This window comes from Geotrypetes seraphini, chromosome 10, assembly GCF_902459505.1.
Source record: "Geotrypetes seraphini chromosome 10, aGeoSer1.1, whole genome shotgun sequence".
Lineage (NCBI taxonomy): Eukaryota > Metazoa > Chordata > Amphibia > Gymnophiona > Dermophiidae > Geotrypetes > Geotrypetes seraphini.
Window position 1 is genome coordinate 126,236,232 of NC_047093.1, and position 19,961 is coordinate 126,256,192.

The window sequence follows — 19,961 nt, forward strand, 5'->3', positions numbered from 1 at the left end:
GCAATATTCAGTTCTGGTGCTACATAGCCAACTGGACTAGTAGGACCGTTTAAATAGCAGTTCTAAGTGTGCCTAGGTAACTATGTGAGCAGAGCACTCAGTATTTGAGGGGAGATAGGATTGAAGCCTACAAAGTCCTGAGTGGAGCAGAACGGGTACATATGGATCGATTTTTCACTCCGTCAAAAATCACAAAGACTAGGGGGACACTCGATAAAGTTGCACGGAAATACTTTTAAAGCCAATAGGAGGAAATTTTTTTTCCACTCAGAGAATAGTTAAGCTCTGGAACGCGTTGCCAGAGGATGTGGTAAGAGCGGATAGTGTAGCTGGTTTTAAGAAAGGTTTGGACAAGTTCCTGGAGGAAAAGTCCATAGTCTGTTACTGAGAAAGACGCGGGGGAAGTAGATTTCTGGAATGAAAAATGTTTTTTCTGTCAAGCACAAACAATTTTTTGTTACTTCTTGAACAAAACTGCTGCCAGGGTTCTCAGCACTTGGGACACACTGATGGGTCCGTTTACTAAGGCGCGCTAGGGCGTCTTAGCGTGTGTGGATATAATGGACGTCTTAGCATTTAGCGCGCGTTAAGATGCACTAGTGCGCCTTAGTAAAAGGACCCCTTAGTCAGCTTTTTGAAATATCCACCATGATTATGTAAAAGCTTAATCTGCATGCACTCTCTCTTTTATATGCAAATCTATCCTACATATTCATTCTGGGTATCCCAAGGATGGGTTGAAAACTACTGGTGTAGCAGGAACATGAATAAACATGTCATAGATGACTGCAAGGGAGGAACGAGGATTTGCAGCCTATATCATGCTTTCATTTATGCAGACGTGCAATTATAATGTCAGGTGATTGTTAATGCATCAGAATGCACATAACCTTTTCCTGTCGTAATAAATTTTACGTTACGCTGGTTCCAATCGTAATTATTTTAGCAAAGTTTTGTATTATTTACGGCTATTGTAAACATAATGTAAATAAGTCATAAGTCTGTAAATTCAAATATTTTCTGTTCCTGGCTCTTTATTAGTCCATACAGACTGTTTATTCCACTGTCTATGTCATTTTTGGAATGTCCCGTCATCCGGGACACACGAAAGGAAAAGGATAATAAATCCATCGCCTGACCCCAGTAATACTTCCTGAAATGCACAACAGTCGATTTTCTAAGGACCAACAAAAAGGCTCGAGGAATTAGCAGCTGCTAATCACAGGCCAGTTTTACAAAAGTAACTACCTGGGCATGGTTTGTTCTGACAGCTGCGAGTTTCTGCATCAGAGCCTTGGCAGTGCCGCCCACCATTAGCAGGGAGAGGGTTGGTGCACTGGCGGATCCTCTTTTGGACTCCCTGACCACATGTGACACTGCAGAGCCGCCATTCAGACCATTCTGAAAATCCACCATGTACTAGAAGAGAAAAATAGCACCTTTATTAATTCAAAAAGTAGTTGCTTGTAGGAGGACAAGGCAAAGCTTCTTAAACCTTTATTCAATAGGACCACATCTTAACACTTAGAAAGTCACATGATCTCAGATGATGAAAACAAAAGAGCAGACCTCCACTCCCTTTCCATCTGCCATCCATTTCCTCTTCTCCCTCACTTGTCCAAAGCATGAAAGCTGAAGCATCAGTGTTGGTAGTAGTGAACATAGAACCCTGTATGCCAGTGTGCGTGCAGAGGCTCCAGTACTGTGCGTGGGTTTCCAGTCTAACAGGAGGTCGAGGGGACAGGGTCTATGAATAGTCACAGACTTGCAGGCCCAACACTGACTGCCACTACTGGGATCCACTAAGTTTAGAAATCATCGCTCTAGGCACCATAAAGATTGGCATGCATATTCCTACGAGGCCTAATACAGGCAGTCCCCGGGTTAAGAACGAGTTACTTTGTAAAGCTGTTCTTAAGCCAGTTTTATATGTAACTCAGAACTTGTAGATTTTAAGATTCTTGCTGCTTACAAAAGGGCCAATTGTCAATACCAGTGTTCCCTCTTAAGGTACAATATGTGCAACCACACACTGTTCATAAAGTGGCCATGAATTATTCCTAAATCTGTTACAGGAGAAGTGTAGATGTCTATGCCACTGGAAATACTGCTCAGTAAAATCAAATGAAGCCACAACCCCGTTCTTAAGTACGAGTCGCACTTAAGTCGGGTGTCTGTAACTCGGAGACTGCCTGTATTCTCTGGTCATTAATACAAAAGACAGAAAGAAAAGGGCCATTTTTACAGCTGCAGTAAAAATGGCATTGGTGCATGAGAAAAAAAAACATGCAAGTTTCCAAGTTTTATTAACATTTGTTGAAACGCCTATCATGAATTCTACAATGTTAAAAACAAGGGGGAGACTTACAAAGACATATTGACAAGACAAATTAGGGACTTGGAACAAAAACAATGGGTATGTTTTGGTGAAATACAATAATTACAAGAAAAGCAGACATGAAAAGGGAAGAACACGAGGAGGGGGAAGGAGAAGGCCCTCTTTGATAAAGAGGCTGGAAGCGGAGAGAGTGTAGAAAAAGTAGGAGTTGAAAGGAAGAGGTTATCACTCAAAGTCCGCCTTTGAATTGATCTAAGTTTTTTTCGGCCGTCAGGGTATTTGGTAGGGAATTCCAGATTGTGGGGGCTGTAACCGAGACAGAGGTGGTTTGACGAGTGCCGATAATTTTTAAGGAGGGGAAGTGAAGGAGATGTCGAGAAGTTGATCTCAGAGCTCTGGGAGGATCATAGGGGATGAGGGTTCCATCAATGAAAGCAGGTTCGTTGGATTGTAGGTGAGGATAGCTATTTTGCAGGTTATTCTGTGGGAAATTGGAAGGGGGTAACATGGGGTGTCAGGTCAAAAGCGTGCCGGGACAAAGGCTCGCCCAGACAATTGAGCACAGCGTGCGCCGCTCTAAATTACTGTTTTTAGCGCTCCGACGGGGGGGGGGGCATGGGGGGGAAACCCCCCCACTTTACTTAATAGACATCGCGCCGCGTTGTGGGGTCATTGTGGGGGGTTGTAACCCCCCACATTTTACTGAAAACTTCACTTTTTCCCTGTTTTTAGGGAAAAAGTTCAGTTTACAGTAAAATGTGGAGGGTTACAACCCCCCAAACCCCCCATAACGCCGGCGCGATGTCTATTAAGTAAACTGGGGGGGTTCCCCAATAAAAACCCCCGTCGGAGCCCCTAAAAACTGTAATTTAGAGTGGCGCGGCGGTGCGCGCGCTTTTGTCTTTCGCGCCGTTGTCTATGAACCGTAACATGGTTGTAGTTCTTGGAATTAGTTATGACTTTTTTGGCAGTGTTTTGGATTAGTTGAAGGCGTCTGATCTCTTTTTGACATAAACCTTTGCTGCAGTTTAGAAAAAGAACTCCATAGTTAGCAAGGCATGATTGTTAGTAAAATTGTTCTTGGGAGGAAGCGTGAGAAAAAAAACCCTGAGGGAATAAAGCAATGACATTGACAACATTCTAAACTAACCCTAAACTAAAGCTTAACTTTGTATACCGAGCCATCATTCTGAGAAGGCTCGACTCGGTTTACAGCAATTAAATAAACAGGGAATGATTTACAAATGATAAATAGAAGATAATAGCAAAATTTCAAAAGAATTAATTTTCAAAATGTTTGGCAAATAAAGTCGTTTTTAAAGATTTACGAAACAATTGGAACGAACTGGAACGCCTTAAAAAAAAAAAAACAGGGGAGATTATTCCAGAGTTGAGAGAGTTTAAAAACCAGAGATTGACTGAAGATCTGGAGATCTTGACTTCATTGCAGTAGTGTAGGGAGTTTGTTGATATGGAAGGCAAGAGACTTTTGAGCCTAATGCTTCTTGTCCTGTGTTCTCGTGAGTTTTCTATTTTCTTCCTAATGTGTGACATAATACTACTATTACTACTACTATTTATCATTGCTATAGTGCTGAAAAGCATACTAGAGCTGAACAATAAACACGCAAACAGACGGTCCCTACTCGGAAGAGCTTACAATCTAATTGGATAGACAGACGGGACATATAGGGCTTCGGGAGTTTCTTGCAGAGAGAATGATAGGATGGCATACTGTAGGTAATATTATGGTTGAGTGGGAGTTAGGAGTTGAAGGAAGTATCGAAAAAGTGAACTTATAGCTTGGATTTGAATTAGAGAGTGGCACGGTGACAAAATTCATCACCGTTCCCGTCCCCACGGATAACCGCGGGAAATAATCCCATGTCATTTTTTAGTGTCTATTTCAACCTCGGTCCTTCTACACCAGCATTCTTCAAAGCAAAGCTTGTGGGTCAGTGGCTGAGCCCATTCATATTCTGATTCTTATGGGAGCCAAGGATAATGAAGCCATTGTGACATCACTGATGTGATTGGCTCTTAGGCACTTTTGGAATGAGGATTATGACATCACAATATCTGCTCTGGATACCAGAGACTGTCATTCTGTAGTGTCTGTTTCAACCTCAGTCCTTCTACACCAGCATTCTTCAAAGCAAAGCTTGAGGGTCAATGGTTGTGGCCATTCATACTCTGATTCTTCCCTCTCTCCTTAAAAAATGACATGAAGATTGTATGATGAATTTTTGTCACCGTGTCATTCTCTAATTTGAATAGTACCGGAGACGGTGCCTGATGTAATGACACAGGCAGCTTGTTCCATGCATATGGTGCATGTGTCTCATCATCATTTACTGAACAGAACTGCAGGTAAAGCGATGTTTTGATTGCTACTTTTTAAACCATTGTGAGAGGGAAACCCAAGGTGACGAACCTTGAACAGTGAGTGGCACTTTCACAAGAACAGATCCCATTAAATTCCGGGCTACACACTCAAACTCAGATGTGTCCTCTTTCTGCACTGAAGCAATACGCAAGGAGTTATTAGACAAAACTGTGGTTCGGCCATTGCTAAAAATAGGACGACCCTGGCGAGACCACTCAATAGTTGGTGGCGGCTCTCCGTCCGCCTGGCAGTGAATTACTACAGTGGTACCAGCATCAGCAATCATCTCCACCGGTTCAACTGTAATAGTTGGAGGACCTAGGAGAGAAAGAGAGAAATTCAGTGCTCATATTCCATCAGAAACAAGTGAGATCAAAGAGCCAAATATCATCAAACAACAATAAGCTTTTATTGATAATGGCAGGAGTCGCCCTACAACAGATCACAACTAATTGAAAAAACTGGAACAGATTAAATTATAATTTCTGGTGGAACTCGTTATGTCATATTTAGAAAATGGAGAGAACAATAGCTATACAAAAGGGGAGTTATAATAAATTTTAAGAGATATGGGGGCCATGTCATTTAAAACAATGCAGACCAACTCACCAGCTTTCGTAGATAGACTTTTGATCCCATACGACCCCCCAAGAACTCTAAGATCCATCTCTCAATATAACCTTCATATTCCCTCTTTAAAAATCATTGGTACATGTCGCACCACTACGTTTTCTGTTACAGCCCCTACAATCTGGAACGCTCTTCCTTTGTATATAAAAATGGAAAAAAACCTAAAAACTTTTAAAAGCAATTTAAAGTGCTTTCTTTTTAACGATGCTTTTAATTGAACCACTTTTCCTCAACTATTAATTTTATACTGTTCCCCTGGTCCTAAGTGTTTTTCCCTTAAATGTTCCTCACTTTTCTATTCAAGTGTATTTCTTCCCACTTATCCTTATGTTTCTATGGCAAATAGGTCAACATTTACCCAGTTTGTACGGTCTGTATTCCTGTAGTTTACTATAGGAAAGTATGTTTAATCGTCATTTTTGTGAAATGTTAATACTTTTTACTCTGTCCAACGCTTTGTAGTATCGAAAAGGCGTTTAATCAAAAATTGAATAAACTATAAACTATAAACATTAACTAAATATTGTAATGAATAGATGCCATTCTTACTCTATAAGTACAATTGTGAATGAAGGGATGGGAGGGGTTTTTTTTTTTTAATTTTATTAAATGTTTAGTTTAAAAAAAAAAGGGAACGAATCTTTATATGATATTTTTGATTGAAATCTAGTTGGAAGGGAGGGGAGGGATTAAATTTTATTCAATGCTATAATTGATAGTAATTCAAGTGACGTATTCATTTTCAATTGTTTAATAATTTTTACACTTGTTGAAAGATGAAAAAATGAATAAAGAATTAAAAAAAAAAAAAAAAAAGAAACACGTGCAGATGAAATCAGTGGGTTTCACATTGCTACAATGGCCTTTTCCAGTTCCACCATAAGAAATAGTTATCATGATGTACTGTAACCATCATAGTTCTCCCTTTTTTAGTGTTGCAACGCTCAACTCACAGCAATAAGCAGCTTCCATAGTGTGGAGCAGTTCCAATGGATAGAAATGGAAACACCACAGTGAATAATGAAAAATAAGATATGCTTCACATGCAAAATGGTCCTGCTGTTATCTAGCACTGACAGGAAAACGTTTCCTACAGCTAAAATACACGAGGGGGTGGGGAATGAAAATTGTGCTTTTCCACAGCTCTTTCAAACAATTTAACCAATTTCTCTCTAAGCAGCAAATAATAATGACCCTTACTTTGAAGTGTTAAAGTCACACTATGCTCCACCACCCCGGCCTCATTGGCTGCTATGCACTTATAATCACCAGCATCTTCATTCTGGAGGGAAGAAAACAGAGGTAGCACCAAACACCTTCCTGAGGTGCCATTAAACCAATAATAAAGTCAGCCAATTTGAACGGTAACAGTGCATAAGTTATTAAGGGGTTCTCTTACTAAGCTGCATTAAGAATTGGCCTTAATGTACCCTTATTCAGGTTAGAAACATAGAAAGATGACGGCAGATAAGGGCTACAGCCCATCAAGTCTGCCCATACCATTGACCCCCTTAACTCTACTGACCTGCTCTATTAAGTCTATGTCCTAGCGACCCTATTCATTGGTATGACCCTCGCAGTGATCCCACATAGGTATCCCATTTATTCTTGAAGTCTGGGATACTGCAGGCTTCGATCACCTGTACTGGAAGCTTGTTCCAATGCTCTATCACTCGTTCCGTGAAGAAGTACTTCCTGCTACTTTTACCACAGCCAGTAGAAAGGATTTTTTTTTTCCTTATTATTTTCATTAAAGGCTGTGCACTGTTACCATTTGTGTATGGTCATTTAAAAAAAAAAATCACCAAATGAGCACTTATTGCTACCTGTTTAGGCAGTGGGTAAGGGCTTCTGCATTAACCATGGGTTAACCAGTTAGCACGTGGTAATGTTGATATGTTAAACTAAGCTAAAACTTTTATATACCGGGTCATCAAACCTAAGGAAGCTCGACTCGGTTTACAACAATTAAATAAGAAGTGAAAAACTGAAAGCAGAAGTTTCAAAAGAGATTAATTTTCAAAATGTTTAGCAAATAAAAAGGTCTTTAGAAATTTCCGAAAAGACTGGAAAGGACTGGGGCTCCTCAAAGTTAAGGTGAGTTCATTCCATAGTTGCGAAAGTTTAAAAGCCAGAGATTGACTAAAGATTTTAACTCCTTTAATTCCTTTTCTGGAAGGAAGGGAGAGTTTGAACTGTTGGATGCCTCTGTAAACATTCCATAATAATCGAATCGAATCGAATCTAAACCTTAAGTTTATATACCGCATCATCTCCATGAGAATGGAGCTCGTTTACAAGAACTTAAAATAGTGGGTAGAGAAGAAGAAAAAGGATTACATGAACTTATGTGTAGAAGGGGGGAGAGAAAGGGGGGAAGGATAGAGCTACAATTTGCTGAAAAGCCAGGTTTTCAGTTGTTTGCGGAATAACTGAAGGGAGCTCAGGTTTCGCAGCGGGGTGGTGAGGTCGTTCCAAAGACCTGTGATTTTGAAGAGAAGGGATTTTCCCAGTTTGCCTGAATAGTGGATGCCGCGTGGAGAGGGGAACAAGGGGAATAAAAACACCATATAAAATTTTGAAAGAGATGCAAGCACATTTGAATTGAATTCTAAGATAAACCGGGAGCCAATGGAGACTCAGAAGCAAACATAAGCAAACATAAGGAAGTTCTTCTTCACCCAGTGAGTGGTAGAGATCTGGAACACTCTTCCAGAGGCTGTTATAGGGGAAAGCACCCTCCATTGATTCAAGACAAGGTTAGACAAGTTCCTGCTGAACCAGAAAGTAAGCAGGTAAGGCTAGACTCAGTTAGGGCACTGGTCTTTGACCTAAGAGCCGCCGCAGGAGCGAACTGCTGGGAACGATGGACCACTGGTCTGACCCAGCAGCAGCAATTCTTAGGTTCTTATGAGGGGAAGAGGGAAAGAAGGAGTGGTGTGCTGATGGTGGGTAAATTACCAGGTCCGGAAGGGGGCTGATGGTGGGGGAACTACCAATTTCAGCTGGAGAAGAAGGGAGGGTGGATAGACTTGAATGGTGGTGGAGATGAAAACGGTGACAGAGTTCAATAAAGCATGGGATGAGCACAGAGGATCTAGAATCAGAAAATAATAGTAAATATTGAAGAACTAAGGCCAGTACTGGGCAGACTTGCACGGTCTGTCTGTATATGGCTGTTTGGTGGAGGATGGGCTAGGGAGGGCTTCAATGGCTGGAGGCTTCAATGGCTGCAATTCTGGAGGCCACATTACAGTAAAGATGTGCGCAGAATTGAATCGGTTCAGCGGACGGCCACCAGGATGATCTCAGGGTTCAAGGGTCTCTCGTACGAAGAGAGACTGAACAAATTGCAGCTCTACACTCTCGAGGAACGTAGGGAGAGGGGAGACATGATCTAAACATTTAAGTACCTCACGGGACGTGTCGAAGTGGAAGATGATATTTTCTTTCTCAAGGGACCCTTGGCCACAAGAGGGCACCCGCTCAAACTCAGGGGCGGAAAATTTCATGGCGACACCAGAAAGTATTTCTTCACAGAGAGAGTGGTTGATCATTGGAACAAGCTTCCAGTGCAGGTGATCGAGGCAGACAGCGTGCCAGACTTTAAGAATAAATGGGATACCCATGTGGGATCCCTACGAGGGTCAAGAAAATTGGGTCATTAGGGCATAGACAGGGGGTGGGTAAGCAGAGTGGGCAGACTTGATGGGCTGTAGCCCTTTTCTGCCGTCATCTTCTAAGTTTCTATGTTTCTATGAGGGTGTAGATGTACTGGAGTGAGCTTTGACGGAGACTTCAATAGTTGGAACCTAAGAACAGTACCGGGCAGAGCTTTGGATTCTTGTTCAGAAATAGCTAAGAAGAAGAAGAAGAAACCCCCAACAAATTTTTAGATTGAATCAGGTTGGGCAGATTGGATGGTTTATAGTAAAAAAATAAATAAATAAATAAAGAGTAGAAGCACTTGAGGTTTTGAACACGTAAGTAAAGGCACATGTGTTGATTTTGCAACCTACATGTGTAAATGTTGGAACTTGCATGCATAAATGTCAAATTTTACAAAACCAGATATCTGAGGGGATCCAATTAAAGAGCCAAATTAGAAAAGTGTAAATTATAGAGTCAGTTTTATATACCAAGAGAGGTGGGGAAATTTGCCCTCACAGTCACTCCTGCAAACTCCAGATCTAAATGGGCAAATGGCCTTTAGGTGCATAAGTGTGGAAATGCTCGTTTTCTAAATATTTAAGTGCGTAACGTGTCTAAATATCAGTACCTAATTTATAGAATTGCCCTGCATGCACCTTCAGTGGTCTCTGCCTTTCTTGGCCTAACCCATGGGGTTAACAGCATATTTGTCTCTCAATCAAGAATAGGCAATAAATAGGAATATTACTTACGCTCTCTTTTACGAACGCATAGCGCGGGTTTTAGCAACGGCAGCGGCGGTAACTGCTCCAACGCTCACAGAATTCCTACGAAGCAGTTACCAGCGCTATAACCCATGCTATGCGTCCGTAAGAGAGGGGGTTAGTTTCTGAGCTATCAAATGTTATTGTTATGATTACCACAGTGCCATAAATGGCCAAAGAGCCATTGTTGAGTTGTCGGATCCTGTTGCTAATTTGAATTCCGACTCCTTTTTTACTCCATTGGATCATGGGAGGTGGATCTCCCTGAACATCACAGTTCAACACGGTATTACCACCCAAGGGCTCAATCCGGTTCGCATGAAGATCCCCGTTGAAAACTGGAGGTTCTGGAAAAATGGACAATTAAGCAAGGTTAATGAAATAAGTCATATCCAAGATGAAACTCTAAATTGTGATACTGGTTGTTAGTTTGGCACAATCAAACTAAGCTTTCTAAAAGAGGCCCAAAATAAACATATAAAACCTACAAAGTCAAAATAAAAACTAAATCTACAGTAAAACAATGAACATAACACATTCATCAGCAATACCCTAACACAATTCAACTTGTTCTGTGCAAACTTCCCCCCTCCCCTTTTCTCAAGCTGCTCATTGTACTGTATTCCTATGGGCAGCTCAGCTTGATAAAAGGGGGATTAATGTAGCAATTAATCAAAGTACCCAACCTTCTACAGGAAACTCTGCTGCACGACTCATCTTCTATCAACCTCGCTACACTCATGTCACCTCTCTCCTTAAGTCACTTCACTGGCTCCCTATCTGCCATCACATACAGTTCAAGATCTTATTGCTGACCTTCTGCTGCCCCTCAATATCTCTCCTCGCTTCTCTCTCCTTATACACCTCCCAGAGGACTCCGTTCCTCTCACTCTTAACGTTACCCTTCTCCTCCACTGCCAATTCCAGACTTTGTTCCTTTCATCTAGCTGCCCCCTATGCCTGGAATAAATTACCTGAGCTTGTCCATCAAGCCCCTTCTCTTTCCTTGTTTAAAAGCAGACTGAAAGCCCACCTTTTTGATATAGTTTCAATCCTTAACCCTACTCCTCTGCCCTCCAACCCAACCAGCAGATTAACCGTTCCCCGTAACTGTATCCATGACATCCTGTTTGTCTATCTTGCCTGTCTTGAGCAGGAACTATTTTCTTACTCTTTGTGGCTCTGTATAGCAGTAGTAGGATGATGTACATCAGTACATCTCTTTTTTTCAATTTGAAATTATTGAAGAATGTACCTGGAAAAATAGCAAAGTTCCTACAGTTTTAAGAATAAAAATAGTGTATAAAAAAAACATGATTTCCAAAATCCCAGAAAGCAAAAAAAGTAAAAACAACTGCAAAACTATAATGCACAGATCCCAAATCTTAAAAGATGCATGTTCATTTTTGCTTTATCCTCGTAGACTCCCTTCCTCACCCCCTCCATTTTCCAGCCCTGTGGCTGCGCCTCTTAACAGGCTGTGGGCTCCTTTTACAAAGCCACGATAGCGATTCCCACGTGGCAAATTCCTACAGGTTGCGTCACATTTGCTGCGCTGGGAGTCGCTATTGTGGCGTTGTAAAAGGAGCCCACAGTCATCCTGAAAGAGAAAACAGAAGGATATTGGTGTCAGAGAGACAGAAAACAAACAGGCTATGAATATTGCTTGATATTTATGTATGATGCATCTGTCTTTAGGGATTTATTCTTACTGCTCAAATAATTTGAGGGAAAAGTCTAGCCATACCTTTTACATAAACAAAGCCAATTGCCTTGATAGAACCAGCACTGTTTTCTGCCATGCATATATAGGTCCCGGAGTCCTCTTTTGATGCTCGCTCAATCACAAGTTCACTCTGCCCGTTCACATTATCAAACTGTGCTAAAGAGACAGAATATGGGTAAAGTTAAAGGAAACCACTGGAATGTCCAAAACAAACCCAGTCGAAGACATTTTTCTCAGTAAAAGTATGGACACCATTCCACATTTTTTTTTTAAGATTACACTTTACATATAAAACTTACATATAAAACTCTTCTTTTCAAAACCCCAGCATTTATTCATAAATATTTGATTCCATATACCACTAGTCGAACATTAAGATCTACAGAACAACATCTTCTATCGGTTCCCTCTCTTAAATTCATAAACACTAGACGACAAGCTATCTTTTCTGTTTCAGCCCCCCAAACCTGGAATTCTCTCCCTATCTATTTAAGGGAAGAAACAAACATAGAAAAATTCAAAGGTAAGCTGAAGAGTTTTCTCTTTAAAGATGCCTTTTCTAGTTAATCATTTCTACACTAATTCATAATAATTCTTTTACTTCTAATCTTTCACTGAAACATTTAGCCTTTTCCCTCTCCTTATGTATTTTCCCTATTTGTTTTTCTATCTTTAAAACATATTGTAACTTTTACCCATGCTTTTCCTCATGTTTTTGTTTTTTTTTTTGTCAATAGTATGTTCAGTTCTATTCAGTGTATTATTCCCCTTTTTATTGTAATTTTAGTAATATGTAAATCGCTTAGAATGTGGATTAAGCGATTAATCAAATTTTTAATAAACTTGAAACTTTATGAATCTCCTTTATGCATTGGACAAACTTCACAGAAAATCATGGGCGGACAATGAAGTATTATATCCAATATTCAAAGGATTTACACTCCTAACTTTTGGGTCCTTTTACTAAGGTATCAATTATTTTTTTATTTATTCAATTTTCTATACCGTTCTCCCAGGGGAGCTCAGAACGGTTTACATGGGTTTATTTAGGTACTCAAGCATTTTTCCCTCACAATCTATCTAATGTACCTGGGGCAATGGGGGGATTAAGTGACTTGCCCAGGGTCACAAGGCGCAGCATGGGTTTGAACCCACAACCCCAGGGTGCTGAGGCTGTAGCTTTAACCACTGCACCACATTCTCCGCTAAATGCTGACACCTATTATATTCCACTAATAATTAATGTGCGCTAAATTGGTTAATGCATCTTAGGAAAAGGACCCCTTTGAGAGTTACGCTCCTAAATTGGCCTCAGAACGTCACTGAACTCTTAAGTGAGAATAAAAAGTGGTTGGCAGCAGGGGAGGATTTAGGATCAGGAGAAAAGGGAGCTTTGTATTGATAGGTTCAAAAATTAGCCTCATTAGGCAAATAAATGGCAAGCCTACATTTATAAGCAAAACTTTAAAGCTCCTAACTTAAGATGGATTTTCAGCTGAAAACTTAAAGGCTAAAAATAGGACACAAACTTAAGGAGACTAATTTAGGGGCACAAATTTAAGGGTCCAGCTCTTTTTTTAAAACAAATATTGAGCCCAAAGTTTATATCAAAGAAAATTTGTTCAAGCAGGATGCTCATTTCTGTTAAATGATAAAATGGTACAAAATAGGAAAGAAAAATCATAAACCTCAACCACTCTACTGGATCACAACATAATAATCAGGGGCAATTTTCTGGCAGATCAGTTTGACAATGTATTTCTCTGAATGTTTTCTCCATTTTCTATTATCTTGATTTCTAAACTTAGGTTGGATCCCATGTCCTAGATGGAATTATTCACCCCCTGTTTTACTAAGCCACCGTAGAGATTTCTACCGTACCCAGAGCACTAAATGCTCCAACATTGTTCTGACTCACAGAATTCCTATGAGCGTCGGAGCATTTAGCGCTCAGGGCCACGGTAGAAACCTCTACCACAGCTTAGTAAAAAAGAGCCTGAGGAAGAAAAAGCCTATGTAGAAAAAGCCCAGGTGAAGACCCCTGAGAATTCCCCCAATATAGCATTAACAGGCCAACAGCTAAACCTAAAATGGTGGCTGAAAGAGTAAAATGGCTGACAACAGACTCTGACTAAAAACTGTTAGCTCTAAAAGACACTTCTGCTTTCCTGAGAGGAGCAAGGTCAAACAGAAGGCACAGCTGGAGAGAAAACCAATTCTAGTTAAAAAGGGATCCTGTCCCCTAAGTTAGCAGGGTCAACTGATAGAAGTTTCACAAGAATAAGGATGCTGACGGAAGGCCTCACCACGATGCTGACGGATGACTTTGCAAGAATAAGAGATGTGAAAACTGAAGAGAGCTACCCACAGTGCTAAAAAGCCGTTGGGCCCGGGTACTCAAGGGAGGGACTCTGATATATTAACACGACAATTACTGGGAAAGAGAATAGATGTAGATAGAAAAAGGCGTGACACACAGTATCACTCAAAAATGTTAACCAATCCATAGATTAATAAATGAGATAAGGAATATGATTAACCAATGAAAATGTGAAATGTAATGTGCACCAACATGGGCCAGAGCTGTCAGAATCATATAAAAAAAGCTCCCTGGACCATAGGTTCAGAACTCATTGGAAGTTCTCCATCAGTCTGGCCAGCCTGGTGTATGCTCTATTACTCTGTATGCTGTATGATTTGTTCCTGTAAGCTATTGCTGTTTGACTATTAAATTTATATTACTTGAACCAGCATAAAGAGAGCTGAGTGGTCTATCAGTGGAGGCCGCAACAGCCGGCTCTTCAAGCCTTAATTTCTGAATTCCTTATCACTATTGATATACACCATGGACTGATTCTAGAAACGGCATCCCAATAGTAGGCGACAATAGGTGTCCTACCGCCATCTAACGGACCAATCGGGATGCATGTTTTTTAAAAAAATTGGTGCGGCAATGGACGCATGCAATGTAGGCATCTGACTCGTGCTTATGAAGGCATCCAGGCAAGCCTACAGACACCTAAGTCTGATGTAAGCATGGCTTATGCCGGAAGTGGCCTTAGGCGTCTGTAGCTATGCTTAGGCGCTTCCATAGGCGCAAGTCAGATGCCTTACAAGTAGGCCTGTAAAATCCTGGCCTACATTTAAGGTGTCTGTCTGAAAAACAGACGTGATTCAGGACGTGGCATCTACCAGTAACCTGATATGCGGTAGGTGCCCACCACAGCAGGCATCGTTTCCAGAATCAGGCCCCATCAATGTATAAAATGGTCTCAGGTTTGCTGTCATCATTCCACTTCATGCCACCTACATTTTCCTAACTCACCAGGAATAATATTGTTGTTGAAAGCCCAGGTTATCTGGGGTAGAGGAACACCTCTAGCTTTGCAACTAAGTCTCAGCTGGTCTCCTTTATTTATGGATATGTCTCCAGGAAGATCGGTAAAAGTTGGGGGGATGTGAACCAGTAGGTCGACTGTGCGGGCGTCTTCTCCTGCAACGTTGCTAGCAATACATGTGTAACTGCCAGAATCTTCAGGCTAGTAAAAACAAAAGAAAAGCTAAAGAATTTTTATGCATCACAGTTTCAAGTTTATTTATAATTTCTTAAATCGCCTAATCAAACCTTCAAGGCGGTGTACAGATAAAAAAATATACCAAAGCAACATACTAGAATAAGTTACACAACAATTAAAAACAAGCTGGGGAAAGTAACAATTTTTTTAGTAACGTGGACAAATGAAAAATGAGGGAAGAAGGGTTGGAACTACAATTGGTAGAGAGAAAAAGAACATTTAAGGAAAAAATGAAAGGAAGGGAAACTAAAGATAAAAAACCATTACCAAAAACTGGTTCGCCCTTTAAAGGGCAGTTTAATTATCAAAAGCATCATGAAATAAAAATTGTCTTTAACTTCGCCTTAAAGTTAGCAAGATTTGTTATTTCACGTAAGTGATTTGGAATACTGTTCCAGAGCGAAGGGGCGCTGACAGAAAAAATTATAGCCTTCATTGTGTTGATGTACTTCAGCGAGGGAATAGTAAGGAGGTTGTGTGGATCTACCGTCTTTCATACTTCTAAGCGGTTTTACATTATAAAATAATTTTAAAAAGGGTGACGAACAAGAGACTAACTGGGACAAAAAGGTTGGAGGTAGGAAATCCATCTTAAAACAGTAAAGCAATCCAAAAAAAGGGGAATCTCATCTGAGAGCCAGAGCAAGGATTAAACGGAAGAGGTTTTAGAGATTAAAGCCGTCTTTGAAGAGGAATGATTTAAGTTTTCCTTTAAATTTTTCTAGAGAGTTTTCATTGCGTAATTCAGGGGGTAATGAATTCCATAGGGTCGGGGCGGTGACTGCAAAATTCGATATATGTGTGGTGTTCAAGATACGGAGCGAGGGGATAGTAAGCTGGTTTTGTGACTGGGATCTGCGTATTCTGGAGGGGGTATGTGGAATTAGAATATTATTTAGGAAATCTGGTTGGTTGTTATGAATCACTTTGAACGTTAACAGTGTGATTTTTTATTTATTTATTTAATTTATTTATTTTAATTTCTTATATACCGCTATACCGTGAAGTTCAAAGCGGTTTACAATAAAGATACATTTTGTCAGGATGTGTTGTGCAAGGGGAGAGAGGGTAAGAGTTAGTCTCAAATCTAGAATTAGAGAGGCGGGGTAGAGAGGAGAGCCGTTGCGAGGAAGAGGAAGTTGGGCATTTAGAATTTGTTAAACAATCAAGTTTTCAGGGATTTTCTAAAGCCTGTGTATGGAGTGGCCTCAAGTATGGGTTTTCCAAGCCAAGTGTTCAGCCTAGCTGCCTGGAAAGATAACATTCTATCTAAAAACTTTTTGTATTGATAAGATTTCAGGGAGGGGTAATTAAATAGGTTTATTCTGCGAGTGCTCTTGTTGGAACTGTTGAGAAGGAACTGGGAGATTAGGTAAATTGGGAGCATCCCAAGGAGAGCTTTGTAACAAATACAGGCAATCTTGAAGATGATTCTGATCTATGGGGAGCCAGTGCTTTTATCAGAAGTGGCATAACATGATCATATTTTTTTAGCATTTTCGATCATTTTTATTGCAGTGTTTCAGTATCTTTGCAATCCTACTAAAAAAACAATTGTTATATGGTATTAGATGCATTATATAAAGGTTAGTGAGGATGTGGAAAGTAAGGAATTGATATTCACTTCAGGGCAGGAGAGGCTCACACTGAGCACTTTAGTGGACACAGCACTCTCCTGCCAATGCTGGGATGATCTAGGGGCAGAGTCAAGAAGAATCTGGGAGTTATACAGGCAACAGCAATATTCAGTGCTAACTAGGGAAGCTGGACTGCATAAAAGGCAGACTTAATTTTTCCTTCGGCCTTTAGGTGGTGACCCATTTAACATGCAACACAAAGAGTAGAGAATGACACGGTGACAAAATTCATCACTGTTCCCGTCCCCACGGATAACCACGGGAAATAATCCCATGTCATTTTCTAGTGTCTGTTTCAACCTCAGTCCTTCTACACCAGCATTCTTCAAAGCAAAGCTTGCGGGTCAGTGGTTGTGGCCATTCATACTCTGATTCTTATGGGAGCCAAGGATAATGAAGCCATTGTGACATCACTGATATGATTGGCTCTTAGGCACTGGTGGAATGAGGCATTATGACATCACAATATCTGCTCTGGATACCAGAGACTGTCATTCTGTAGTGTCTATTTCAACCTCGGTCCTTCTACACCAGCATTCTTCAGAGCAAAGCTTGAGGGTCAGTGGTTGTGGCCATTCATACTCTGATTCTTATGTGAGCCAAGGATAATGTAGCCATTGTGACATCATTGATGTGACTGGCTCTTAGGCACTGGTGGAATGAGGCATTATGACATCACAATATCTGCTCTGGATACCAGAGACTGTCATTCTTCAGTGTCTATCTCAACCTCAGTCCTTCTACACCAGCATTCTTCAAAGCAAAGCTTGAGAGTCAGTGGTTGTGGCCAATCATACTCTGATTCTTCCCTCTCTCCTTAAAGAATGACATGAAGATGGTTTCCCGCGGTTATCCGCGGGGACGGGAACGGTGATGAATTTTGTCACTGTGTCATTCTCTAACAAAGAGAAAGCACGACCCTCAGAATCAGTGTGAAGAGCAATCTTCATTAGAAGACCTAAAAAAAGAACATAAGAAAAGCCTTACTGGGTCAGATCAGTGGTCCATCTAGCCAGTATCCCATCCTCATGGTGGCCAATCCAGGTCACTAATACCTGGCAAAACCCCCTAAAGTAGCAACAATCCATGCTACCGACCCCAGTAGCCTGACCTTTAGGGTTTAGTTGTGATTGATATTGCAGAGAATTCAATGGCTGTATCCCAAATTGTTGCCCAATATAAAGGGGACTGAGTTAGGTGCTCTGCCACCAAACTGGGTAACATAACTTAGCCCTGAACCAGGCATTTGGGTCTCCTAATAAAGATTGCTCTTAACATCACGTGATTTCTCCTTGTGTTCTTCATTGCACCATTGAGCTCCTTTAACACGCAGCTAGGGGATTTTGGGCATTAGCCAGCTAAGCTTAGATGGCCCAGAAACTTTTAGGCATCTAGATTTCGGAGAATTTTCAGACGAAAATCAAAGTGCTGCTAAAAAATTCTCCTGTATCTAGATTAGAGGCTCAGCTAAAAAGTTCCCTATGTATGGAGAAAGCTGCCATCTTGGCATTAAATCTTGCCAGAAGAACCTGTAATGGAATTGTCTTGAGATTCCCTTGTCTAGGTTATGGGCTTAATCCTATTGTAGAAATGAGTTATTTCATATATGCAGTCAGGAAAAGAACACCAAGTCAGAGAAGAAAAAAAGAGCTTCATATTAATGATTATTAGGATACTTTTGAAGAACTTTTTAATTTTCATTATTCTGGCAGTTTGGAACCTGAATGGATTAATCCTGTTTTGTTGGAAATCCTATTTAGGTCAACTGATGCTGTTACATAATGATCAGAGTGTGGGCTTGGGAATTATTTCACTTGATTAGGGCTTGAGTAAAAGCGTTAAGTTTCAAGTTTCATGGTTTTTTGATTAATCGCTTAATCATATTTCTAAGCGATGAACAGTTTAAAATTACAATTAATGGGAGACAATACAATACAAAACTATATGGTAATAACATCAGGGATTAAAAATTTAACTTAACAAACTCATATACACAAGGGAAGAGGGGAGGCGAAATACAAAATCAATATAGTAAAGTAGAACAAAAAAGGAAAAGTACAAAAGGGAAACAATAAAAAATATAATATGATACAGTAAAAATTTTGACCTAAGAACTGTTTAGTTAATTACCAAAGGCATCTCTAAAAAAAAAAATGTTTTTAAATTACTTTTGAATTTCTCCAAATTCTGCTCTTCTCTTAAATAAATTGGAAGGGCGTTCCAAGTCTGAGGTGCAGTAACAGAGAAATTAAATTGCCATCTTGTATTAATGACCTTAAGAGACGGAACAGTTAGTAAATTCTGTTCGTTGCGTAATGATTATGCATTGTGTATGTTTTGTCATTTTAAAGATGATGACTTGATTGGCTGCATTTTTTTCGTGTTGCTCGAAAAGGCAGGTTATACAGCTGTTTTAAACTAGATTAAAATACCATACAAAGAAATCAAACGGAATCATCCAAACTGTGATGTTTTTAGACTGAACTTACGGCCGCGTTATCCAAAATGAGTTCTCCATATTGCAGCACGGTGTATTTTCCTAGTGTATTTGTCAAAGGAGCGCCTTCTTTCTTCCAGGTTATCGCTGGGACTGGAATGCCCTCCACTATGCATGGTAAAATAGTTTGAGAATTCTGCACGACGGAGTACTCTGTCTCGGTATGGCTGATTCTAGGTGGGACTGTGGCAGAAGAACAAGATTTCAGTTAATGTCTTTCAGAATCTGCAAAACAGTTACACTTCCCCCTCCCCATTCCGCGGTTCCTGCACTCGCAGTTTCATATAATCGTGATTTTTTCTGGGGAGGGGGAAAATTTTAAAAAACCGTCTTAATGTAAAAAAAATCCATCTTTTTTTCCTCCCTGCCGCCTTCCCGGCCTTAGCTGGTGGTCTAGAGGGCTTTCGGGGCAGGAGCGATCTTCCTATGCTCCTGCCCCGTGCAGATCGCCATGAGGAAACGGCTGCTGTGAGTTCCCGTAGTCTCTAGAGACTACGACGGGAACTCCCTACAGCCATTTCCTGATGGCGATCTGCACAGGGCAGGAGCATTGGAAGATCGCTCCTGCCCCGAAAGCCCTCTAGACCACCAGGTAAGGCCGGGAAGGTGGCAGGGAGGTGGGGGTGGGTCAGAGCCGGATAATCGCGGTTTTTTGGTATTCGCGGTCCGGCTCTGCCCGTATCCCCCTCGAATGACAAGGGAGAAGAAGTGTACTAGGAATAAGACAGCCACAGTGAATCTATGTTAGAGAGATTTA

The 19,961-nt window shown here is 40.7% G+C and overlaps 1 protein-coding gene across 2 annotated transcripts in view; it reads right to left on the reverse strand.

Annotated features, from left to right (window-relative positions):
• HMCN1 (hemicentin 1) overlaps positions 1 to 19,961 on the reverse strand; it is a 461,110-nt gene that overhangs the window by 69,159 nt on the left and 371,990 nt on the right. For both annotated transcript variants that reach the window (XM_033960229.1, XM_033960228.1), the window contains exons 82-88: positions 19,197 to 19,387; positions 14,821 to 15,034; positions 11,517 to 11,651; positions 9,926 to 10,116; positions 6,555 to 6,636; positions 4,773 to 5,042; positions 1,249 to 1,419 (exon numbers count right to left, since the gene is read on the reverse strand). In XM_033960229.1, the coding sequence (XP_033816120.1) occupies positions 1,249 to 1,419; positions 4,773 to 5,042; positions 6,555 to 6,636; positions 9,926 to 10,116; positions 11,517 to 11,651; positions 14,821 to 15,034; positions 19,197 to 19,387 (1,254 nt within the window). The remainder of the gene's footprint in view (positions 1 to 1,248; positions 1,420 to 4,772; positions 5,043 to 6,554; positions 6,637 to 9,925; positions 10,117 to 11,516; positions 11,652 to 14,820; positions 15,035 to 19,196; positions 19,388 to 19,961) is intronic.